Here is a 26,484-nt window from a genome sequence, read left to right as displayed (position 1 = left end):
GGAAATGCACATTTGTAAGTACAACTCACTCTGACACGGGGGAGGGGGGTGTAGTACTTTAAAAAGAGACATATTTCTCACCTGGATCCAGTGGACAGTGGGTGGAGAGTGTGGAGGAGGCTTTGGGGGTTTGGTGACAAGGTGTTGAAGTGGAACAGCCCACAGATCAGCAGGTCGGACACCTGCCCCCTGAAACAAGAAACCCAGGATCTCCAAAATCCTCCCTTACACAGTGGAGGGTTATATATATATATACACACACACACTGAATGTTCTCTTTCTCTGCTGGATATTCACACACTTGTGTAATATTAGAGCTACTGAAAGAGTTGCTTTAAATCTTAAGTATTTCTTCTACATGAATTATTCATAAAAGAGCAACAATCTCTGCTAAAGTTTGGAACAAAACATTCTCAGGTGTTATTTATGAAGTTAAGCTCAGTTAATCTGACAATATAAGCACACAATCCTACAGCTGTCATCAGATTTTGAATCAAATGTTGCTAAATTGTGATTGGTGCACCCAAACACAGCCTTAATTTGTCATGGCTCTGGAGCGTCAAAGTGTGTTGTGCTAACATTTGGATTAAATGTTTGCACAGAAATAGGACTAAAAATGTTATCCCCCCATCATTTACATTTCAATTGTTTGAATAAGAAATTGCTAAATCTCCTAAGAGGGACATTTAAAGCAAACAACATTTTACATAATGGAACATTTCAGTATTGTTTTTAGCCGAACTTGAAAGAATGTGAACCTGTCCTTTAATACTTCAGTTTAACCGAAATTGTCATCAAGAGGTCACATGTGCTCCTTAACACTAATGCGTCTCATGCGCGTCATAGTTTTTCAAACCTGCGCGGTGATTCCCCGTTTCTCTACTTCTCAGCGCGGGCTTTGATAAGATAATGGGAGCAGTCGCACAGTGAGTGTGTTCTGAAGCACCTGACCCTTAAATAGGTGCTGAGTGGAGGGCCTGGGCCGGGCTGCTGAGACGTGCTCATGCTCTGTTGACTTAAGCATTCAGACTGAGCCATCAATCATCCGAGTGTGACGGGTCTGCCCCTGAACCCCGGCCTACTTTATCAGCCAGCAAAGCCTCCCTGCTCAGTGTGTGCATGTAAAAACCAGCCCCGATCCGAAATATAAGTAAATAACATTTTTGTCTCTGTGTCTCTCTCCCGCTGTCTTACAAAATTCACTTTTTCACTTCTTTTTTTTTTAAATCGCAAACACACCTCCTTTCTCCTCTTCTCCTTTCTGTTTAAAAAGCCTGGAATTGGTTTTAAATCCTTCCTTCCTACTTTTTCAAAACCACCGAAGCATTTGGAAAAGGTTCTTTGCAATTATATTTAATCATATGCGGCCTTCCCAATCAAGGACCAGCTCTGGTGATCACATTTGCATGGGTTTCAGGTTTTTGCCCTTCATGTCAGTGTAGTGCCCAATTCAGGCTCCGGGGGTAAGAGACCACCTGGACGATCCACAGATCTGCTCTCTCTCTCTTTCCTTTGCCCGGCAGTGTTGTAATTTCATGTCGAAAAAAAAGGAGTTTTGCGTGTTTAGAAAAAATATATAGTTTCATCCGAGTTTAGCTTTTTCAGTTTTCTTTTCATCACATATAGTCATTCTATAGGAAGTGGATGGCCATTACCAGGTTTCTATGAAATTGTTTGCGTGTGTGTAAAGCGTTTTAACAGAATTCCCAAATGCACTGCCCCGCTAAGTCCAGGTGACCAGCCCACCCAGCCTGTGAGAGAGTGGGCTTCCATTTTTCTTCTCTCAGCGGACTGGAGAGGTCAGTGTGTGTGTGTGTGACTGTGAGTGTGTGAGCAAATCAGACCGTCGTATGTTTGCGCCTATTTCACCTTATTCCACAGAGCATATGTGTGTGCGTACATATGTTAATGTGTGTGTGGTTGTGTACACATGTTCATATGTGTCACAGGAAAGCAACTTCTGTCTGTGATCCCCTGCTCTTCTCATTTTTCCCTGGTGAAAGGCGGCATTATAACTGATTTCCATGACCTCAAGCCAGGGCCCTCACGGCCTGCCTGTGTGTGTGTCTGTATTTGTGTGTGTGTGTATTTATGTGTGTGTTTGTGTGCGTGCATTATAACTGCTTTCCATGACCTCCAGCCAGGACCCTCCTCTGCGGCCTGCCTCTCAGCGCTTGTTTAGACAACAGTGGTGCACATGTTGGCTGAAATATGGCCGCTGTGCTCGTTTGCTCGGGTGAATTAAGCTACGGCATGTGTGCTTAAACCCAGACAGCTCGCTGATTTATCCATATATTTAAATGATTGATTTAAGAGTCATCCCGCCAACACTTGTTGAGGCTGCGGATGGGGGCGGGCTCTCAGAGATGAGAGAGAAGAAAGGCGAGAATTCAGATCAGAGCACACACGGCCTCTCTCACACAGGTAGTGGCGTTTAGGCCATCCATCGCGCTGCCGAGGGACATTATTCACTGAGCTGAAGTAAATTATTCAGAAGTAAAGCTTTACTTTGCACAAGATGGATACTTTTAATGATGTACTGATTGCTTTTTAACATACTCCATTTTCAAATGAGCTATAAAATTTTGTTTATTATGGTTCGGAACATGACATAGGCAATCTGTTTTAATGTCGGGAAAGCCTGGAAGAAAACGTATGAAAACACGAGTGTGCGTGTGTGTGCGTGTGTGTGTGTGTGTGTGTGTGTGTGTGCGTGCGTGCGTCCGTGTGCCAGTGTGTTTTATTACCTGTCTCATTATTAAATGTGTTGGAGGCCGGCTGAGCTGGGACAAAACATTCCAGCTCCTTTAATGTCTCCCCCGTCCCCCTCGCTCCTCTCTTTGATAATACTTCTCCTTATGAGCCCATAAAACCAGACGCTTTCTCAGAGAACCACCTTTTTCCCCTTTGTGCACTGCAATAAATGTGCATCTTAAGTTAGTCTTGGAATTACATTTTTCAGTTTAGGACTGGTTTAACTTGTTTTTCTTGATTTTTCTAAGTGGCAATATCTTCAAATCGCTCCTAACTTTGTGTGTATAAAATAGCTAAAATAGCAGAGTGCTCATTCCAACATGCTTAGGGATAAAACTCTGTACAGAATCTTCTCCCCGAAGTGAAAATATAATGCCTTTATTAATATTTTATATTATATTTTCTCCGTCCCTCTTTCTCCTCCCTTTTTTTTCTGCCTTCATCTCAATATTTCTACTTTCCTCCTCCTCCTCCTCTCGCCCCTCTTTCCATCCCTCTCCCCGTCTCTCTCTACAGGCTAGAGTTAAGCATAAGCGAATAATTAGGTAATTGCCCTCTTGATTGAGCTCAATAGGAAACATTTCAATTAGGCTAAAACTGCACGAGGAGGAAGTAGGCTCTTACAAAGGGAAACATTCCTTGTCATGCAACTGTCAGCCCCCGAGCCCACACCACGAGCCGGGATTAAACTGGATACTAGAAGAGGAAACACTGGGGAAGAGGGAGGTTGTTCTGAAAAGCCAGGGGGGAAAAATGTTGGGGAATTGTTGTGGGGGGGACCGGAGAAAGGATAAAGTTGGGGGAACGGAGGGTGGAGCCTTTTCAAACCGAGAGGTTGGGGGGGGGTTTGAAGAGACATCGAGAAATGATTGCTGCAATTACGGCTATATTTAAACACGCCTTCCCCTCTGATATGATTTTCCTGGTGATCCCCTGTCCAGATAAGAGGGAGACCTCTCTGCCGGCCCAGCCGCCTGTAACAAATTACAACCTCCCAGCCATGGAAGAGACGTAGTTCCTGAGTGAGAGGAAGGGGGGGAGGAGGGGGAAGAAAAAAGGGGGAGAGCTCAGAGAGAGACGGATAGCCAACGAGAACAACTCAATACCTCTGAGAGAAAGAGGAAACGATGGAATCCAGAGATCCAATTTGTTCAATATTTAGTGTTTTATGTAGAAACCTGATTTGATTTGAGATGTAAAGGCCGCTTCATGCCTGTCCAACACCAATGTGCCTTTTACGTATCAGTGAGTGATCAGTCCGTCTGCAGCAGTGCAGCTCGCCTGCCGCTCTTGTCATCACATTCACCTTTGCAGCCCTCATGCATGGGCCATGAAATTGAGGAGCCGGGTGCTGACCTCTAATAGAATACGGGTGCCTGTAGGTGTTTTATGTAGGTGTTAATGGATAGTATGTGGACAGGTGTTAACACGGAGGGGCGGAGAAACGGTTTCCTTTCTGTCTGAGAGTGTGTGTGTGTGTGTGTGTGTGTGTGTGTGTGTGTGTGTGTGTGTGTGTGTGTGTGTGTGTGTGTGTGTGTGTGTGTGTGTGTGTGTGTGTGTGTGTGTGTGTGTGTGTGTGTGTGATATTTTTGTTCATGACTGAATGTGTGTTCATATGCATGAATGAATGTTTGCATGTTTAGGTATTTGAATTTGTCTGCGCGTGGCTTAATTTGTGTTTCTACATTTTTATATGTAGCTGCATTTATTGCTGTGAGTGCGTGCCTGTGTGCATTTTTATGTCTCAATTTTTGCAGTATATATAAAAATGATTGTTTATCTGTCTGCGCAACTGCCTAGTATATCTGAATTTATATGTTTGGATTTGTTTGTATACGTGTGTGTGTTCTTGTGTGTGTGTGTGAAGAGACTTTGGTTTGAGCTTTCTACCCATGTCCCTGTGGGACGCAGTGTGGTCTGGAGGGTAAACGGTGGTCCGTGTTAATACGTTTCCTGTGTCTGGCCCACCGTACCTGTGTGGTTCACCTCCACGCACACTCACTGTACAACAGAGCAAGTCAGACGCACACCACTACCTCTTTTAGTAACACTGGGGATATAGTTTGTGCAGGATGGATACAGATGCCTTTGACATTTTGTCCTGTGCAGAATTGATATGGTTATTGTGCCTTTAATATATTGTAGCATTTCAACATCATTTAATCCTTAGCTTTAGGGTATTGGTAGGTCGTAATTAGGGCAACATTGCTGATAGGATAGGCGGCCATTGCATTATACCTTTCATGCCACTGGGTTGTGTTTTGTGGGAAATCTGATTGGTTACTTTATCACCTAAAGTAGGAGGACTGCACAGGCCCTCTCATTTCCAAGCTTTAAGATATTAAAGCTATTTTGACGTTATTTTGTTCACAGTGATAACATCAATATATCACAATGAGTGAAATATCACAAAATGTTAATTGTAGCACCTTTTAATATGCATGAGGATGTTTAATTCCCATGTCAATACCGCCATCTTTATAGAAAACACTCAACTTAGTTGGGAGTTTTTAAATTCTGTCTTGCTTCCCAGACTTTTTCATGTATTTCTCACTACATGATTATTTTCCAGTTGTCCTGCCTTTTCGCTTACCTAAATAAACACCTAACGACCAACACAGGAGTCCTGAATACTGTCTCAGGCCACCTCCTCCATCGTCGTCGTCCCCCCCCCATGGTGGCCCAGACACCACTCCCTGTTATGACATCTCCCAGCGCTCGGTCTTGATTTAGCCAAGGCAGGACACACACATCCGCAGTTATAATTCAGTAATTTGTGTTTGTGCATTCTGTGACAATTGTGACAAATGACCGGCCTGGAGTGAAACGCCAACCTGCCCCCTCCTCCCCTTGTTTCCTGCCCCGGGGGCCGACGCTTGCTTACACTGCTCAGGTGTGCTCTGAGAGGGCTTGCGTGCTGAGCATGAATAGGCCAGCTGACAAGGGAAATGATTACATCGCCGTGTTTATTTTAAACGTGATTTTTATTGATGAATCATATCAACTCTGGCCTGTATGATCACGTTTTAGCAAGTGGGTGGCATGTCGGCTTTGCCATGTTTTTTTCTTCTTCTGCAACGAATCCCAAAAGGGCTTTTAGCACACGGGTTGTTTCTTGACGGGCGACTTGCTTTGCCTGTCTGAACACACATACTTACTCATAAGCAGCGATCATTTCATCTCAGCCAGCCCCCCTCATTTACATTTTCCGGAGCATTTTGTCATCATAAGCGCGTTCTGTCATCGATATTTGCGGTGGGGGGGGGATTGAGTGTTTTCATCGAGGCGGGCCTCAGCAGAACACGGAACCTATTATGAGAGCCGAGCAGCAACAGGAGGAATCCTGGTAATGTTTGAGCCACGAAAATGAATTCCGTTCCCTTGGAAGTCTTGTGCAGAGTTTGGGATGTAATACTCAAATGGAGCAGTTTATGAGGATTAAGAGGTTTTATTTAGTCTGCGGGGCCTGCGGGCGTCCTCTCTGCAACCCTCCTCCATTGCCTCCTAGCCTCCCCCCCCGCTGTCTGGGTGGATGACCAGCCAGTTAACACGTGGGATGGCCGAGGAGGGTTTAGAGTCGGTAGAATAGTATTTTTGGTGGTGACCGTGTGCCAGCCTCCACGTTTTCCACCAGACGGAGTCAGCAGCCCTGAGCTTTAACACCTGTGGCAGGTGGACTTGTGTAGGTTTTGGGTCTGCTGTTGACATCGGCCTCCTTCCAGCTCAGTTCTAGATTTTATTTGTCCTTGCTTTTTTTACTCTAATGCTTTGGGCTGAACATGTAGGCTCTTCTTACAAAACATTTTTCTTGTGTGTGACTTAAAGTGATTTGTGTATTTTGGCATTTTCCTTTCATCTGTTGATATGCATTTGTATGCATGTGTGCGCTCTGGAGTCTGTGTACGTGTGTGGCTTTCCTCCATCTTTTTTTCCCTGAAGGAAAAGTCTCATGTTCGCTCTCTAACTCGTCCTGGTAGAGGGTCAATTGCAACCAGTTGGCCGCCAGTCTGGTCCAAAGTAAACATTTGGAGAGAGGCGACTGTACAGGCAGGTACCTGGGGGCTCTGTTAGTTGCTCAGCTTTCCCCTTCCTCCCCACTCTCTCTCTCTCTCTCTCTCCTCCTCCCTTCTCCCCCTCTACCTCTCCACCTCTGTGCCTTCTCCATGCTCTGCGGTGGGCCACGCTCCCCTTAGGGCTGGAGATTGCCAGGGTTGCTGCTTTTGGATCCAGCCTGCTGGTCGGCTGTGCTCCGTGAGATGGTCCGTCTCCTGGGACCGGCCTCTCAAGAGAGTCTGCTGTGGTCTGGCTAGTTTAAGAGCGCTGGAGGATCACAGACAGAGACATGCCAGCCCAGGTCTATTTTATATATACATGAACATAAAACACAAAGCACATCTCCCCTCATTGTGTAACCTATCAGGAATATGGCTTTCATTTAGGGCTATTTGCGGCAGCTAGATTTATTCAGGTGGAGGCAGGGGCCACTTTTGTTTTGTGTGGCAGTGGAGGGAAGGTCTGCTGCAGATTTGCTCTGAAGTGTTGGGCAGCCTGTTCTGCAGCCTGTTCTGCAGCTTGCAGCCTTTTTTGAGCCTGATGGCAGGCGACTCCTTTAACTGGGGCTGGGGAGCGGTCTGCACAGCTCAATTTTGCCCACATTAATCAAACTCACATTTCCTCACATCAGCCCGTGTGCCTATCAGCGAGGCTAGCTTGTTAGCATAATGAATTCAGGTGGTTTCACACAGAGGGCCACAGTCCTCTAAAAGTGAATTCGGTATGCTGGGTGATGAATAAATCAAGAACTTTTATTTTTTTTTGCTGTTTTTGTTTAGCTTAAATGCTGAATTCTCCATTTTCTTTGTAAGAGTTTTTTCAGACTTAATCACGTATTTGCTTTGAGCTTCACAGCTCCTGTAGGTCGACAGAGTAAAACATCAAAATCTATCATTTCATGGAGAGTTTAAGTCAAAATGGCCTTTTGTGTACGCAGTGAGTTATTTCTTTTTCAGGCAGACTTCCTCTTTGCTCGAGTGGGGGGGGCAGAGGGTCGGCGAGGAGAGAAAGGGGCCTGGGGGGTTGCAGGGGCCGAGGTGGTGGTGTGGCTGTCTGAGAGAGTGAAAGCATGCAGTCAGACGGTGGGAGTGGCCTTTGCTTTGCCGTTCATTCATACAGGTGCTTATAATTTGCAGCGTGTGATTAATCATTGTTGTGTTTGGGGGTGACATCTTGTTTAATGGATCTGTCTGTCTCCTTTCTTTCACTGTTCTGGGGAGGTAGGCAGCCTGCAGCATGCACAGCATTGCATATATTCTAGTAATCATATGCACTCACTTGAAGAAAATTAATATCAAAATTGACTTCATTGAAATTTCAAGCTTTTTCTTTTTTTTTTTTTTTTCCCCTCCATGCACACTTCTGCACTGATGTTGAAGTCTAAAAGACTGACCCGGCTCGCCAAACGCAACATGTGTGCGAGCCCACCAGCTGCCACCACACAGAGGCGGTGGTGTTTTCCGTGTGTGTTTGCTTTGGGTGGAGGGCAAGCTGGCTGGTCAGCGCGGCTGTAAATCAGAGTATTCCTGATGGAACCCTGATGGACAGGAACCTAATCTGTCCCCGGTGTGTCATTACGCTCAACCTCCCAGATAGCTACAGATCCTGCTGCTCCTCTCATCTCTCCCCCTATCCACACACACACACACACACACACACACACACACACACACACACACACACACACACACACACACACACACACACACCTACGTCCGCGGTGAGCCAGCCAGGGCAGCCCTCCTGGAAACCAGAGACAGTAACGGAGACACACATGTTGAACATAAACCGGTTGAGCCAGTGTCAAGAGTTCATCGTCGGCATCTGTCATAGCAAAGCCAGCGCCCAAAAAGCATTTGCCGCTCTCACACCGCAGCGCCTCGCTCGTGCTTCAAATGTACACAGGCCACGCAACTGCTGTCGCCAAACTGGCCTCAGCGATGGCTGAACATAAGCAAACTGACGGATCCTTTTAGGACATGTTAGGATCTGTCCCGGGACCCGGTTGGCTCCTGCACAAGAGGCCCCACACATAGTAGTGGGTCAGGGCCAAGGTGTCATCTGTTAGTTTTATGAACCTTTACATATCCAAATGAAAATACTGCATTTCCATTTGATGCAAATATAAAAGTGGTCCTTGAACTTCATAAATCAAGATTTTAACAGCATGTTACATTTCATTTTTTTTTAACTAACTTTAACTTTCGTTATAAAATGAAATAGTTTAAAACCTCCGTAGTACTCCATAAAGTTCAAGTTTGATCCTCCCGATCTTTTAGTTTTAATTATCAGATGTTTTCAAATGATTTGTGTTGCGTTGTATGATTGGAACTCGTCAAACACCTCCTTTTGATTTTATTAGTCTGGTTATTGTGTGCCTTTTTCCTTTTTTTTTTTTTTTTTTTTTTTTTCCTTCCCAAAACTGGTTCCCATGCATAATTCTTTGCTGACAGTTTGGAGTTATTTCAGTTTTTCTGACAAAAAGCAGGATAAAAGCGACCACCACATCCGTGCACGGTTCAGTTGGCGTTTGTCCAACGAGGAGATCTTGACCCCTCAATTACAGGATGATGGAGCTGTTTCTTTTGCGTGTTGCTGAATGCATTAACAATTTTGCATCCACACATGTGGAATGAACCCGGTGAAGCTTTGGATTTTTCCTATTATTTGTTGGCTTTGGTATGCTAACTGCTGTGCGTTTCTTACAAAGACTTTCTAACTAGTTCCCTTTTTTAAATGCAACCGAATACATCTGTAGGTCTGTGATCTCTGGTTCCTTCCGCTGCCTCCTTCTACAAGCCAGAAACCAGAGAGCCAGGGCTATAATCTGACGCCATCAGGAGACAAAACGTGGATCTGCTCCACTGACAATGAATCGGAGACTTATGGACTCAAAGAATGTTTGCTTGACCTTTCTTCGCATCACCTCGGCCACTGAGTCCGACCTGAAAGTCCGTCTGTCATTCAGTGCCAATGGAGCAGCTACAGGGTTTGTCTCTAACAACCGGAGAGCTCTGCCTCTCATTTCCAGCTTGAGTGACACGTGATCATGTTTACAAATCTTGATTTAACGGTCTAAGATTGCAGGAATTTGCTCTGGGTTTCCCTCGTTTGACCTTTTTTTTTTTTTTCCTGTATTTTACTCCTACAGGACATGAAGAACCTGTTAGTCACTTCTGTAGATATAAAGTCTGTTTGTTTACGACTTAGAGGGCACTCATAGGCAGAGGGTAAGGCCTGTATTGTGATTAATCCAGAGTATGGTTTCCCTGTAGCTGGGTGAGCGACGTGGCACAGGGCCATCTGCCAAAACAAAAGCCGTCAGAGATGCCCTGTCACACACTGAGCCATTAAGCCCGCCCGCCCGCGACAATTAATCATGTTGAAATGATGTTGATAAATCATAGACATAACACAAAACTGTGCTGCTGATTACATAATTATTGCATCAAACCACTGGCGTATGTAACATAATCACTGTCTTTCATCAGGCTCGAACCACCGGCTCGCATCTGGAGCGTCATTATGCAATGTTTGGAAAGAGACACAGCGAGCTTGCTGACAATATGTGTGAAGCTGGTGGGCTCGTGTAGGGCCTTGTCCCAGAGTCCTTTTTCTAAAAGGGGACAAGAGAGTCTTGTTGTGTTTGAATCGAACCTCCTCCCACACCCGAAGTGCTGGAACGTACCTCCACTGTGTTTGAGCAGTGATGGCTGAGTGCATTTACACTTTGGTAATGGCTTCCTGCCTTTAACTCTCCTGGCTTAGGACACGAGCGAATCATGCGGGTACTTCCCTTTTTGCTACAGCCTCTGCTTCCACTGCAGCCTCGCAGCTCTTCTGCTCTTCCTCCTCCTTCACGCCCGTCAGCCAAACCCAGTAGAGAAAGCCCGGACCACCCTGTCCGATTATTCACTCTCTCCCCTGTTGTATCACTCCTGCCATGGATAGTTTGTGGACCGAACAATCGTATCACTCTTCAGGAATGTCCGCTGGTTTTCCAATCCCTGCATCATTTGCATTTATCTACCTTGCAGCCTTTTTTTCTCTGCCCGCAAAGATTGAATGTTTAGAGAACGTCCCTGCCATGATGCATCCCTAAATGTCAGCCAACAAGGGTTTTCTTCCAGGCGCGGCAAGAGGCCCGGGCCGGCAGAAGACCAACATTTCAGGCTCTTGAGCTGCAAAGTTACAACTTAGCTTGCACATGACAGCTTTTGTAGTAGAAGATGTCTCCCAGCAGCTTTCCATTATGACATACAGGTGCTCGTCAGCCTGTTAAAAGTAAAGGCGATGCTCTTTTTCTCCTTTTTAAAGACGAGTCGCTGGCCCTCAGCCTGAATGTTCATCCAGCCGTCTCCAGACAGCAGCTATTACTGGTGGAGGCTTCCACCTATCCATATAGACATAGGGTGTTAACAACTAATTAAAGGATTTACTGCCTCACTAAAACTCCATTATTGCTGTTCCCTCCCTATTATTGGCTCTATTATCAGCTTTTATGGACTCAGGTGAGCCTCCGGAGAAAGTTGTGCTTGTTTTGGCTGAGTGGTCAGCTCCGGCCCCGTATATAAAATACCAGGATGAAGCCCAGAGGCTAGAATCTCTGGAGTTGTTGTGGTAAAGAGATCATTTCTGAATTGACACACTTTGCTGATGAATAATTTGCATATGTACTTTTCTTGTTAAATGAAATGGAATATGCTTCTACAGCTGCTTTTCTTCTCTGTCAGTCAGAGAGACATCTTTGTCTGCCCACATGTGCTTACCATGTCTCTCTCTCACAGCCTCACCCCTTTGCTTTGTTAATCAATCTCTGTCTCCCCTCCGTCCACTAGGTGACAGTAATGACACGGTTCTCCCCTCTGGGGGCTGGTGATGAGAAGAGGTGTAATCTCTGTTTACAGAAGGTGAATTGGCTGAAGACTAGGGGTTATGGACCGGGTGGGTGTGTCAGCAGCGGTGGTCATGTTGTAGTGATGTGGTGACGTGGTGGTGAGGTTAATGATGGTGGTGACTACAGTGGGAAGTCCACTTACTACCCATTTACTATTCTGCTTCACATCACTCAGCAGCATATAAAGGCTCACCATAATGGCGCATGTATTGTGCTCTGTGAAAGCTCCGAAAAGTATCATAGAACATAGAGACTTGATTTTGTTAAAAAGTAGTAGTAGCAGCAGCAGTACTTTTCTTTATCCGACCTCACAGCCTGTTCGGATGAACTTCACCCATCAAGTGTTTATGTGAACAGATTTTAAACAGAATGTTGTTTAACACTATGGTAAAAGTAGATTTTATAATATTCCTTTCAATCAAGACGTAGTACATCTTTATAGTGAGTTGTGGGGGAGGGGTTTGTTTTAATTCCCCGTTCTTCACTCCCATTTACATCTTTTCTTTCAACATAGAAAGAAATGACTCGCGGACAAGGAAATGATCATACAGGTTTATGTTATGAGCACCAGTTTTAATTATTTCAACTTCGTCTATCATATTTGGTATTGCGGATGGCTCTAAAGACTACAATACCTGTGAGCCTGGCTGGAGAAGGTTCAAATTGAAGTTCAAAAAGTATTTGCTGTTGCAGTTGTAAACAAAAAATAACATTACATTACATTAGTCATTTAGCAGATGCTTTTATCCAAAGCGACTTACAGTCAGTAGTATATTACATATCATTCACCCATTCACACACTGATGACAGGCTACCATGCAAGGTGCCACCATCAGACTCTAACATTCATGCAACATCCAGTCCACACAGGCAAGCCTTCGGGAGCAACTTGGGGTTAAGTGTCTTGCCCAAGGACACATCGACTGCCGAAGCCGGGTATTGAACCACCGACCCTCTGATTGGAGAACTACCTTGCTCTCCACTAACGCCATAGTCCCCCCAAAACTGACCCATAAATCCAAAGTGAACTGTTTTAAGATGCAGATTATTCATCTTTTCCAGACAATTGACCTTTGGGACCAACAGTTAACTTCTCCACAGACATTTTTTTTGTAAACAGGCTTGTGTCTTGTTATTAATTTAAATCAGGAACGGTTCATGCTCTGATTTCAAAATCAAAAATACATTTTTCAATGAAAGAAAATGATTTCCAACTTTATTTTGCTGAATGAGTTGAATATCGAACTGAACACAAAAGGCACCAATAAAGAAAGATAACTACATTTAGAAGCTCAGTTTTCTACTGATGCTCTCTTACAACCAATTAAAAAGCTGGATATTTGTGGTTTGTTTATTCAGCAAATTTACATGGTAAATTGACGATATATTGTGCAGCCTGTTTGCCCGAAACCGTAGTACTGTGGTAGTAGTGTTTACTCTGTATTCTCCCGTCCAGTATGACGAAGGACCGTTAACTGATGTAATTATCAAACATGTGAAAACTAGAACAGTGTGAGCCGATGACCACTATGACGTGTAATGATGCCACAATAACATGCAGGTACGCACGCATGCACGCACGCACGCACGCACGCCAGCCCGGTTCATTGAAGTTCTGAAGAACAGATAACGTTTAGCAATTATAGTGATAAGTTGTGACACATTGAGCATTTAACACATCAGTCATTTCTGTTTCTTGTGAAATTGTGTTTTCATAAATTAGACTGTGATGCAGCTAAGTAAACATCACACCGTGAGATCTCTGTGATTGCAAAAAGATGATGGTAGAGAGCAGTGTGGTGGGACGGGCTATTTGTGTTTTCTCACTGTTTTGGTTTCCTGTAATCTCTTTATCAAGGACTCCACTTAAATAGATTTAAAGCAAAGTCTGTCTGCCGCACTGACTGATCTTTATTTTGTAGATCCAGTTTTTAAAAATATATCTTTTGTCACATTTTGATTAACAGTTTAATATTGTTGCAACAGGGCCATTTATTCTCTTTTGTGAAATTCATGTTCCGGCAATTACAGTCTGGTAATCAAAGCATTGGTGCCAGCAGCCAAGGAGTTTGGGCTTGTGTGGTTTTCAGACTGGATTTGACTTGTAGGCATGTGAAATAATTTAGTACTGCAGTTAAGATTTTTGTATTATTATTTGATTAAAACAAAATGGTTTTCAACTGCTGATTTGGCAAATCTTATGATGGGTTTATGAGGCAGTTGGATACTGTCTTAGATATGTGGCTGGCTAAAGCCGCATGAAAAATCCCTATAACACTCATGAAGTGTTTCATTAAGGACTTCGGCCGCATCTATGATGCACAGTACTGGGATTTCAGATCTTCTACTTGGCAGTTTGGTGACACGTCACACTTTCTTGTCCAGGTCGTCCAATTCCTTTCTACCAACACTGTCGAACCATCCCTTTTAAAATTACTTTTTTATTAAATTAGGAAGGGTATTGCATTTTGAGCTAGTTTTTAATAAAATAGACATGTTTAAATTTTAACAGCGATGCAAGAGGTTTTAAAACTGTATCAATACCATTTTGATTATAAACTGACCGTTGTGTGTGACGATCTCTTTCGACTTCTATTGACACTGAGGTTTATGCCTTCTGTTGGGAGTTGCATTATTCAATTGTCAAAGCTAACACACTGGGTTTTTTGGGGGGGTTTTTTTAGCCTGATTACAATAATGATATAGTATATTTAAACCGCGCTACATTCAGGCTAATAAATCAATAAATGGTTCAGAATTTCCCATGAATGTTTTCCTCGTCATTGTCGAGAAGCCTTTGAGAACAAGCTTTCATAAACACAATTTACAGGAGTAGGCCTATGATATGAATGAAATAGGATAAAACATTCAAACATTTTATGGATGAATTTCTTGGTGTCTGCTTAAACTTTTTGGAGTTCAGATGTTGTTTGGACTCCAGTACTACCTCAGTATAAGAACCATGGTCTCAGTATCTTCTTAAATATAGAGCTGCTGCCCATTTTGTCCATCTTTTTACTTGTACTTTCACATATAAAATATGATACATTTGTTGGTGAACTTTCAGATAATCACTAGCTCCTAATATGATCAATAGGCAATAAATTGATATATAAATATTGTGATGTGAGACTAGGATTTAATCGTAATATGACAAGTGTTGTCTTATCCTGGATTTAAGGCTTCATTACAGTAAAGTGATGTATTTTTAATTGCACTTAGTCATTATATCCACTTCACCGATAATTACTTACAACAAATCTCATTAAGTAAATATTTAATGAAAGCGTCAATGGTGGTTAGGTTTAGGAAAGATTGTGGTTTGGGTTAATATAATATAAGTATGTCTGACACGCAACTCACACAGTTATGTACGTAAGTTATGTAACAAAAGTTGGGTCAAATAAGTCACTGTTCACGTTTGCTTTAACAAGAGACACCAACTGCAGTCTGCTGGCTAAAAGTCAAGTGTTGGTTTATTTTTTTTATATTTAATTCTCAAGTAGTTATATTATGACCCTTAAGATTTTTGCTGTGACCACTTAAAGTCTCCCCACCCATAGTTTAGGAAACCACTGGTTTGTAGTGAACAACGCCGGCATCTCTAACTACAATCCCCTGAAGGATTTCTAGCTGCTTGTTTAGCTCATATTTGCAGAACTATGTCTATTGTTTCTAGATTATACCGTTTATTTAGATGGTGACAGGTGTCCTGCAGGAGTTGGAGACAATTTGTTTAAAAAGCCATCCTCGTGAAAGAATCGGACCCAGATGACACGGGGCACTTCCTCTCAAACATCAGTTACACCAGGTTTTGCATTAATTTTGTCCCCCTTTCTTCTCCTCCTGTCACCCACTTCCGTGCTGCTGGCGCGTGTATTTGCATCAGATGGTCGTGTGTGTGTGTGGTGTGTGGGGTGGGGGTGTGTGGGTGGGTGGGTGTCAAAAGGAAAAGAAATATGACCACAGGTGTCAAGAAAAAGTGACAGTAATGGATGAGAGAGGCTCCATCAGTGACAGTGCTGCACTGTCGGCACGGATTGCCTGTCAATCCGTCACTAGTTTATCATTAGCCCATCAACTCACGCCCTAACCCAGTCATCAGCACACACACACACACACACACACACACACACACACACACACACACACACACACACACACACACACACACCTTTACATATCCATCAATATCACAGAGTTCATCGCGAGTTTGACAGACAGGGACATACCCTAGCTGTCTCTGCGTATCGCCAGTGGGGAAAATGCTCCATGACGCATCGCTTCCAACGGAAAATCTAAACTGGAGACGGCACACTCAACTGACAAATCAATAGTTTACAATCATGTTAGTCCACCTGTTGTATGATCAACGTACGTTTGTATATGCAGATTATTTGGTAAATCTATCAAATAAAGAGATAAAGGCGATGTTTGAAGGTGTTGGCCAACTGTATTGCAGAAAAGGCAAAGTTATCAGATGAAGTAAACCAACAAGATCTTATTTTCCTTTTCATCTCAATTTATGCATTGAAGACCACTGACCTGTAAACAGTAGAACTGTGAGACATGTCCTTATTGTTCAGATCTTGTTCAGTTTAGCATGGAGGGGTCACGTTTTCTTAGCAAAATTGCGATCATATCTGTGTATCTGTGATTGTTTTATGACTCTGAAAGAGTCAGTACACTAGGTTCCTTTCTAGAAAAGTAGTAAATCTTCCACAGAAGGCCAATATGTTTTTTAATGGAGAGTCTCTACGTTGTTGAAGTTTTTAAGCAGCATTCCATCTACTTCCATTGTGGCTCAAATCCTCAGCAAATGAAATAATCTGCAATACTGAAACCAAATGAGTCGGTTAACTGACACACTTCAGTCTAAAATGACAATATTGTCTCTTAAAATCATCACAAAATGAATGTTGATAATCTCATTTTATAACATTTTTGACATTGCAGAATGTAAGAAAAAGGCTCCGGCCTCAGATTTCTAGTGTGGATATCCACTCTGTGAGCCGTCCCAGGTGATAACAGATGAAGCAGCGGCACCGGTAGCCGACGGAGGCCTAGTGCTGGATGCCGGCTTGCACTTCACGTCGGGGGCCCTCACATCCCCTGCTGTCATTGGAGATGGCCTCGCTTGTTTTTACAAGCACCCTTTGAGCTTTTTCAAGTGCAGAATTAGGGACTGTTTGGGGAGTTAACCAGAACGCGTCTGCACTGCTGAGACAGGAAGCCTGATGATGGTGATATCTGTGATTAATAGTGCTCTCTCTCTCACCCTCTCTCCCTACCTCCCTGCCTCCCCCCTACCTCCCAGATGTCTTAAGCCATTACTTATTTTTTTATAATATGTAAATTCCAACATAATCTGTTCCCTCTCACTAGTGTTTGGTTTAGGACAGAAGAGAAGAGGGGAGCATAAATTACTTTTAGTAATGGTTGCCTGCTTCTGCATTATTGGAATTTTTTACTTTCTCTCACAAATATTTGATTATATAATAATAATAATTTATAAAACTACATTTCTTTCTTGTGCCATTATTGTACAAAATGGTTTATACTACATTTCTATTTTAATGTGAGCAGTTTGGAAGTGTTGCAGCGCCTGTTGGCTTGAAAAAACAGGTTTGGCCCCAAGGCCATATTTCAATACTACAGTTTGCTTCACTTGGTAGTAACTATAGTTTATTGACCTCACCCGGGCAACGTGTTATTTGGATACCTCTTTATGTTACATTTATTATACCCACTTCCATGATTTGCCTTCTTGCCCAACCGCAAGTGTTTTCTTACAGCTACAGTGTAAGTTATTGTCATAGTCCATTTTTTTTTTATTAAACTAACACAATAAATATCCCATTTACATGTAGTCGGACAGGCTCTAATTGTTTGTAATGAAAGATAAACACGACTAAATTCCACACAACCTGGTTTAATGTTTGCCGTGTATAAAAGATTCAAGTCTGGAGGTGAAAATGGGCTAATATGAATTATTTCTTTATTATTTTCATCTTGTTGGTTGTCTGAGTTTACTCCCTGGAGTTTATAATCCTGGGCATGTTTTTATCGTTCATTTGCCGCCGTGCTGTTCTTCATTCTTTCACCTCAACTGTACTTTTACCTGAGCGCCTAGAAGAATTAATCAGCGTTTCTATATCACGGCACCCGGCCCAACCGCTGATGGATATCGCGTTGGCTTTGTTACCACAGATGACAAATTGCTGGGGAGCAGCAGCTTGCAGGGTTTGTTTAGCATTCCAGATGCGATGTGTTTTGAAAAGTATTAATGGAGGACATGCATTCATGACATATCACCTGCAGGTTCAGTCAGGAGCTCTTGTCAAAACCCGAGTGGGCCTGTGGGGTGAAGCTCTGTCATCATGACACTCTTATGCTTCATGTCACGCCTCGAAACACCAGGATGACCTGTGATTTTTCTGCTTCGCCTCTCAATGAACCAAGAAATGTATCGTGTAATACAATGTTTTTAAAACAATTAGCAATATTTATCTTCCTTTCTGAAGTACATTATCTAAAAAAAATTGTTTGCCAAAATCTAATTTACTTTTGATGTTGTTGGTTTTCATAACCAAAGACGAAGAGTCCATGTTATGTTTAATCATGCATTTGTGACTTGTTTCCAATGGAAATCTCCATTATTTTATGAGCGTCATTAAGAAACTATCATGAGCAAATTTAAGAAAGTAGAGTGTACGCTATTATAAGAGACTGTAGCATTTACCAGGTCAAGTAAGCGTGTGAAATGAGCAACCAGTATGTCTCTCATGTATTAGCCCATTTAACTGGGGGAGCTGTGCTTCCTGTGGCAGTGACCTTCTCCCTGTGGCTGCTGGGAATTACAGTCATTCAGTGTGTGTCTCAGTATGATGGATGACACCTGCACCCGTTGAGCAATCGCTCCCTGGTGCACTGTTGTTTTTCTTTCTCACTTTTGCGTGGGAGCAAACTGTGTGCATTCCCTAGCCAAAACCAACTCAGATAATCATCTCATCTGCGTGATGTATGATCTTATCTCTTTGGAGGACAAGTTATTCGGAAGGACTGGAATGTCTCGCCAATACCGTGGTAATGCTACTGGTGAGGCTGTTCTTGTCGGGTCCGTCCCAGAGACCTACTGTAAAATTTCACTCCAGCTGAACAATGGAGTGATGCAGCACTTTTTAACACCCGGCACCATTGTTTCTGCCATATGGTCTTCTTATCAATTACTGAATTCCACGGCTGTTAAAAAGCTGCACGTGACGTCAGCTCTGTGGAATAAGAAAACCAGGCATCGAGTCAAAAATATGTTGTCACAGTATAAAATACAACTATCCTTATAGCTCATTTGTTTCCACTGCACAACTTGTGTCTTGGCACAGAATGCATATGTGGCAATTAACAGTCTTTTAGTGTATATGTAAGAGTACGTTTTAATGGCTGTGCTCCAGACACTCCTTTGTCATTAGCTCTTGTGCCCGACTGTTTCCGTGTGTCTGCAAGGTGCTGAACGACTTGCCCCGTCACGACCATTGTGGTTCAGAAACAAAAGAAACCTTCAAATGCTGGAATCTCCCAATTTGTCACTAACTGATTCATAGAAAAGGAATTTACGTCAACCAGATGGCATGTCGTTGTGATATTAGGCCCCTCCTCGCAGCTGGGAGAGGCCGCCTGTCTGCAGGAGCAGCTTGAGCCAGAGAAGGGAAGACTTTGTGAAGCAACTCGGCATCATCATCCCTTTGGTTTGCCCTCACCATGCTCAGTGCACCAGAGGCTGTAGTAGGGGTGTGAAGTGCTCCCGCGAGTGTGTGTGGGTTCACTGCTGCCGCGCTCTGTGATTAAACGGTAGTATGTGCTGACAGCTGGAGTGGAGGAGCATGATGCACTCGGGCACAGCGGAGCGAGAAGCTGCTTCTCGGTGGTGTCGAGGAAATTACATATTTGGTGTCTTAAGGGCCTCGATGCAGTTCAACGACTTGTTACCACAAGGCATGGAAAGATGTGAAAATGTCAAGCCACGACTATCGTTGTTATCCTGATAATCATCAAAATGTTGTTAAAACTCTTCAAATTGCACTGAAACAAACTTTATTTTTTTTATTTTTTACATTTAGTTATGGACAGATATTTTATGGCATCACAGATAGGACACACCCTTCTTTTTAACGAACATAAGTTTCTGGTGAAAATCTAACTGTAATAAATAAGGTTATTATACATCCCCCGCTCTATTTTTCACTTCTCTACTAAGATAGAGAGCTAGATGGATTTTTCAGATCACGCACTACTATATTAACGATTATCCCAGTGATGGAAATTTTCCTCAATCAATTTATCGTGAGCATTTTTTTTAAATCCACAACCCGCAATGTAATCCTATAATCCCATCCCTAGCACCAGAGCTGAATCTAAATAAATGATGACATTACTTTTTGTGATAGTAAACCATCAAACATTTCCTGCAGAACTTCATTTTGATCTCAACTAGTGCCCTGTAAAGTTTCGTAACTGCAGCTTGCACGGTTGTGAAAAAGACTCAACAGACAGACACACTACACATACAACATACTTAAAATGGCTTCTGAGATAGTTCACGCTACAGTAGGTGTCAGTAGGTAATTAATTGCTTCGCTAACAATCGCATCAAAAGATCAAAATGTGATGCATCACAGGTTGCATCCTTTGTGGATCTGTCATCAGTTATAGAAATGCAACGCCCTCTTCTGCAGTATCTTTCCAAGTTTGCTCGACAAGGCACACAAAAGCATTTAACACTTTTTCTGTACTGGAAAAACTAACGGTTGCTCTTGTCACATTTACATATACAGCACAGAGAACCTTTGTTACTGCAAGTTGTCGGAAAGCATTCTGGGACATGACGGTAATCACTAAAGTTACACTTCATCACAAAAAACGTCTGAGCGTGAGTGTTTGGCGCTAGAATACCTCTTTTAGTCTGCTGTCAGTTAGTAGGTGTACTATTTCATAGTATATTGAACTCAGTAGGTTGTCTTGTGTTGCAAAGCTGCTGCTTAACAACATAGGCGGAAACGAGAGCTGTTCTACATGTCATAGAAAGGTCAATTTCTGATTGTGGTTGCACTTTCTGTTCTTTTTAGTTTTTCCCTACAGCCTGTCACCTCATCTGCCATCAGCTGTTCTTAAGGTGGAAGGTCGTTAGGCAGATGCTAAAATAAACACAACCTAGCTTTGCAACCATGCTTGTCATCACTTAATGCTTCTGCAACTGACGTCATGTAGATTCCGCAGACATTGCTGACTGACGTTAACCTGGCAATCTAAAGACACCGGCTCATACTGCACATAGACACGAATTCTCGACAGCCTGAGAACCTGAACTCAACACGCGGAACTAATCACTGTATCTGAATGGCACAGCAGGGCAGGCCTGTTAATTAGCAAAGAGTGTTAACTACTGTTACCTTTCTAAGTTAATGAAGCATTCGCTAACCTGTATCCTTCAGAGTTCCTGTAATCTGGGGTTTACGATGAGGCCCAAAATCTAGTGTGAATCATTTTAAGTGAAGTATCCAGATGTGCACAGCTGCTCTGGTCACTTGCAGGTACAAGTAGCCTCTAACAGAACACTCCTTTTGATAATTGAAGAAAATACTTCATATGCTTTATCGCTTGTTTTATTCAGACACCTGCATTCCATCATAATTCTTAACTTTCCAATATTTTTTTACTCTTCTTTTGCTTCAAGCCCTACCTCTCTGTGGTATTATCTGTATTACTTTACAGACTCAAACCCATTTTATACCTTTTTCCATGTTAAAAATGTAAGAAACTTGCACCTTACCTTTTTTAAGAGAAAATGTAGCCTTTTGCAACAGTACAACTCATAAATCCTAGAAAAAACAAGATGTCTGCACTACCTCCATTGTATTTACGATCCTGCACCGATGTTCAGTTAAAGGACAAATGAATGAATGTTTCTAAATGTAATAAATCATGATTCTATTAAGATCAAACTGGAAACAAATCTGATGAAATATTAGCCAGTAAAATTAAGAAAACACAGTTTGAGTCGGTAAGGTGATCCAACAAATTTCATGTCTTAAAAGTCATTCAGCCAAGTAGTCTAATCATAACAGATCAAGAGGGTATAATCTGCAAATGCAGCAGTTTTTGCAAATTGCTATTTGCATTGGTGAAATGTAACTTAATATATTTACAATTTTGACGTACTTTACGTGAGTGTTTACATTCAAAGCTACTTTTACTCTATTACATTTCTACATTTATCTGACAGCTGTTATTACTTTACAGATTAGAAAATGTACAGAGTACAAATCTGGATTGACTTCCTAAATTGATATATTCTCAAGTGTTGAACTACCAAATAGTAAAGTATTTAGTAGTATTCATTGCAAATACTTCTGTAGATACTTACAAAGGTAAGTTCCAAAGGTTTGATAATCTAAAAACGTAAGTAAACTTGTAGTAGAAGATCTAAATCAACAACTGATTCAACCACTGGCTATTTTCCAATAGGTTATTTTAGTTTGCAGAGACTCGCCCTAAGAATAGAGTGTTTGGTTTCTATGAGATTGCAGGAGCTCTCCTCTTTCCCAGACTCCCCCACCACCCATCTCACCTGTTGGAGCATGTTCGGTCACTTCCCAGCATCTTAATGTTTGCACAGGCTGATCAGGCAGGTTTGGTTTCAACGTGCAATCTGATTACCGGCTGAAAGATTTGATGCGCCTCATCTTCACTGCAGGCCCATTTAAAAGCAAGGCCAGAAAATGATGCGTCCAAAGCCGTCCTGTTAACTTTTCAGTGCAGGATCTTTAAACGACAATAGTCAGGTCAGCTGAGCCGTAGCGGTTTGGATTTTGTTTGACTTTTTCCTGCTGGTAGCTTGGCTCAGTATTTCTTGGTCCTCCCCATTTGTACATTTAGATGCAACTGTAGACAAAAGTCGTTTTTCTCTGTGGTATTTTACTTGATAATTACTTCTCTGGAAAAAAAACCCCAGAGGACGCTCCCTTTTTTTTAATAGACAATATGTTTAATTGAGCAAATTAGAAAGAGTCCATATTGCACAGCAGCTGTGTACACACACGGTGGAATCTGCACGGCACCAGGAAAGGGATGTAGTGAGAATTTTGAGAAAAAAAAAAACTTGATTGAGTCTTAAGGCATCCGGGCCAAAGCAGTGGCTTTTTTTCAACACAGATGCACATAGTTAGTGTGTGTGTGTGTGTGTGTGTGTGTGTGTGCGTGTGCGTGTGAGAAACCTCAGAGGCCCCCGCTGATCAACCAGGCTGCATTGACTCTCCAGCTGCTGGCTCATTGCTGGTGTTACTGGGTTTGCATGGATGACATGGTTGGTGGCTTCGGCCCTTCAAAAGACCGAGAATTATGGTCACTCACAACCTTTTGGAACATAGTCTCACTATATCACGCATTCAGACCCATGTTCTTGCAAAGATGGCACAAGGCTGAAAACACCAGGAATAACTGAGATGGTTGGCATTTAAATTAGGCGGAGTGACAATCAGTGTGGTAGAGGTTCTGGTAGAAGGTTGGCAGGCACTGGCGTTTTCTCAGTCAATTCCCCTTTTTTTTTTTAAATCCTTTAATCTCTGCTGTTAAAAATGTTCTTCACTGCTCGGATGCCTGAAATCTGAGAACATGACAAACCGGCATTCGCCTCAATGTTCATGGTTATTAAAGTGACTCATCCTGACTGTTTCTTCCTTTCAGGTCTGGTAGAGATCTGCTTGATGCATCCCCTCGATGTAGTGAAGACAAGGTAAGCCACCCATCCAAACTCGTTTACTAATACATGAACCTATATTTCGGGTAACTTTACCTCACTCATAATCTTAAAAGAAAAGCCACTTTTAATTCCACATCTGCCTTGAATCCTCTCGGTGGGTATTTGGGTCTGTGTGTAGCGAAGTTCCCAGCATACCAGCTCTTTTTTTTTTTTTTTTCCAGCTGGCCAACTCTGTGCTCATTCTCCTCACAAGTGGGCAGCAATGCCAAGAGCCTGAGACATTTTGTGGAAAATGAAATGCTTCATTTACCCATTCATTCCCCCCACAATGTTAGAAGGTTTTATATCTGCAAATCAGCCACATTTCTTACCTTATTACTTAATTTAAGAATAAAGACTTTTTTTTTTTAATTTCGTTCTTGTGAAAAAAGGGGACTTGCAGGATCAATCAAATGCCACTAAATGAACTCTCTGTGTCTATTAGCTGGTTTTCCGTTAGCATCTCCTTTTTTTTTTGTGTGTGTGTTATGCAAGAGTGGCAGCAGTCCCAAGCTGTTGAGTGATCAAGAGCCTCACACCACAGTGTCTCAGCCGGCCATAAACAGGTCGTGGGCTACTACTAAAGCTTTATAGTCTTTCACAGGCATAGCCAAGACCTCTGGCTTCGTTTTGTACACCCCCCCCCTGCCCAGTTCACTACCTGTCAGTAAATTGTGCTGCTTTTTTTTGTCATTTACGGCAGCAGTTTCTTGGTAAATAAATTGCTTGGCGTGCCCTTTTTAAAAAAAAAAATAGTGAGATGGTTGCACTTTGAAGGCCGTGCCACCACCTGAACACAGAGAGGGAAGCGCAGGGATAAAAGCCAGGGGGGTGAGCGCTGGTGTATTAGTCGATATTTGATACTTTGAAGGCACACAGTGTGATTTATGGTCACGTGTAGAAACTTTGGGGGTTTATTACAGGTAAGGCTTGAGCTCTGCCTGTCCGTCCTCACACGGGGTCAGGGTTAAAAGTGCACTCACTATTTTCTTTGTAACGCTCTTCCCTTTAAAAAGCGGTAAAAGCCGCTCTAAAATTGGACAGGTTTATCTGTTTGTTTTCTGTTTGTGTCGCCATGTGTTCGTGTTGATGGGCTTTTTATTGCTGAGAATGCATCTGTCTAAATTGATTCCCTTTGGTCATGATCTGGGTTTGTTTTTTAACAAAATGAACAAACGGAAAAGTCTTTCTTCTATTTTTATTGGGAGCTTTAGATGATGTCAAAAATTGCTTAACACCAGGAGGTTGCTGCTTATTTTGATGGCAGACATCCACACAAAAACAAACCATACTCGTGTAGATATGCATGCATACTGTACATGCATGTTCACACACTTAAACATCCACACATGAATTCATAAACCAAGCATACATACCAGCTAATTGGGACACTGAGGGAGCTGAAATCTATTAGCAGGAACCTTGGAGCCGAGAGTCAGACACAGACACACCTCCACTGGGTCTCTCTCTCTCCTTCCTTCTCTCTCTCTCTCTCTCTCGCTCAGGCATGGCTCTTATTAGGCACCGACTCCTGCTTTAATGTCCACCGGTCCAAATTGAACAGCAACTGGAGTAAATTTACTTTTTTCCACCAACTAAGAATCAAAGGGATCCCCCCCCTTCCTTTCTCCCTTTTTTTTTTTTTTTTTTTTTTTTTGCAAGGTAAACTTGACTAAATGCGTACCTGCCTTGGAGCTAATGTTTACCTGTTTTCCAAATGAGGGTTTATCTCTCTCTTCTTCCTCTGAGGAAGGGGAGGAGGGGCAGTGCATTTCAGATCTAGTATTAGCTGCAGGAGTTGGTATAGAGGCACTGCCACTATAGCTAAATACTGCTGTTATGAATCATAAAGATGTTTAGAGAATTTGACAACTTTTTCCTTTAAATAAAAAGTGCTGATTAACCATCAAAGTTGAACGTTTTGGCAGATAAATGAAAAGCTGTGTTCCACAGATTTCAATACTGGGTGACCTAAAAAAAATTGGATTATTTATATTTTAAAGAATATGAAAGCAAGTTCATTATGACTGAATGATCAGCTTAGTATATGTTTTTCAAAATACTGTTGGGGAAAATGTTTTTGGATAATGATAGAAAGTATTTCTCTAAACCACACCGGACATTGCTTTCGATGTAAAAGTAAACATCTTGTCAGACTTGTTGCCTTTGTTGTTGCACTTTAACTCCCCGTTGCGGGCTCACTGACCAGTTGAGCCATGACCCCTGTTACTCGCCTTTGCTAACAAGTACATCTATCTTACATCTGAGGGACTCCTGCAGAGCCCACCTTCCATCAGTGTGACTTACTACACCTCTTTCATCGTTGTGAAGGAGTTGAACATGAACAAATTTATATTGCTAAGTTCAGGGATGCAGCAAACAGGCTGGTAGAGGTTCTGTGTCTTAGTTGAGACTTATTTACTGGAATAGCTAATGGCATGAGTTGTAGTGTGAAGCGACCTTTTTTAGCAGATGACAGAACCGCTAGTAGGATTACAAACTAACAAGTGTTTCCATTGGGAATTAATTGTTTGCTACATCCGATGCAGGAAGTGCTCGTTTTGTCTGAAAAAACAGACCAAAACCTAAAGATATTCCATTTACAATGATACAAAACAGAGAAAGGCATATGATCACACACGTTTTTCAGTATTTATTCATTGATAACGCACACACACACAGATTTAGACCAAACTCTGTGTCATTACAAGCACATCAGGTTGGATGAAGGCAAAATAGCCAAAATGTTATGGAACATTTAGCGTGTTATGTTGGAGAAGAGTTGTGTGCCGTGATTCTTTTTTTTTTTTTTTTTTTTTTTTTTTTTTTTTTTTTTTCTGAGCTATTTAAAGTTTAGGACGACTACTTATTACACACCTAACTTGAAATCTAAAACAGTTGCCTGTCTTGTCCTTTGTTTTCTTGTTATGAGTCAATCCGGATAATAATCAGCCCAATATTTAAATGTAGCATTCTTCACACAAAG

General features: G+C 42.3%; 1 protein-coding gene across 4 annotated transcripts in view; it reads left to right on the top strand.

The window, feature by feature from the left end:
- slc25a21 (solute carrier family 25 member 21) overlaps nucleotides 1–26,484 on the top strand; it is an 87,672-nt gene that overhangs the window by 35,547 nt on the left and 25,641 nt on the right. For all 4 annotated transcript variants that reach the window (XM_054614038.1, XM_054614037.1, XM_054614040.1 and 1 more), the window contains one exon: nucleotides 23,444–23,492. In XM_054614038.1, coding sequence (XP_054470013.1) covers nucleotides 23,444–23,492 — 49 coding nt within the window. The remainder of the gene's footprint in view (nucleotides 1–23,443; nucleotides 23,493–26,484) is intronic.

Source organism: Anoplopoma fimbria, chromosome 15, assembly GCF_027596085.1.
Source record: "Anoplopoma fimbria isolate UVic2021 breed Golden Eagle Sablefish chromosome 15, Afim_UVic_2022, whole genome shotgun sequence".
In the NCBI taxonomy this organism is placed as follows: Eukaryota; Metazoa; Chordata; class Actinopteri; order Perciformes; family Anoplopomatidae; genus Anoplopoma; species Anoplopoma fimbria.
Note: the sequence above shows the minus strand (reverse complement) of the source record. Positions and strands in the feature narration are given on the sequence as shown.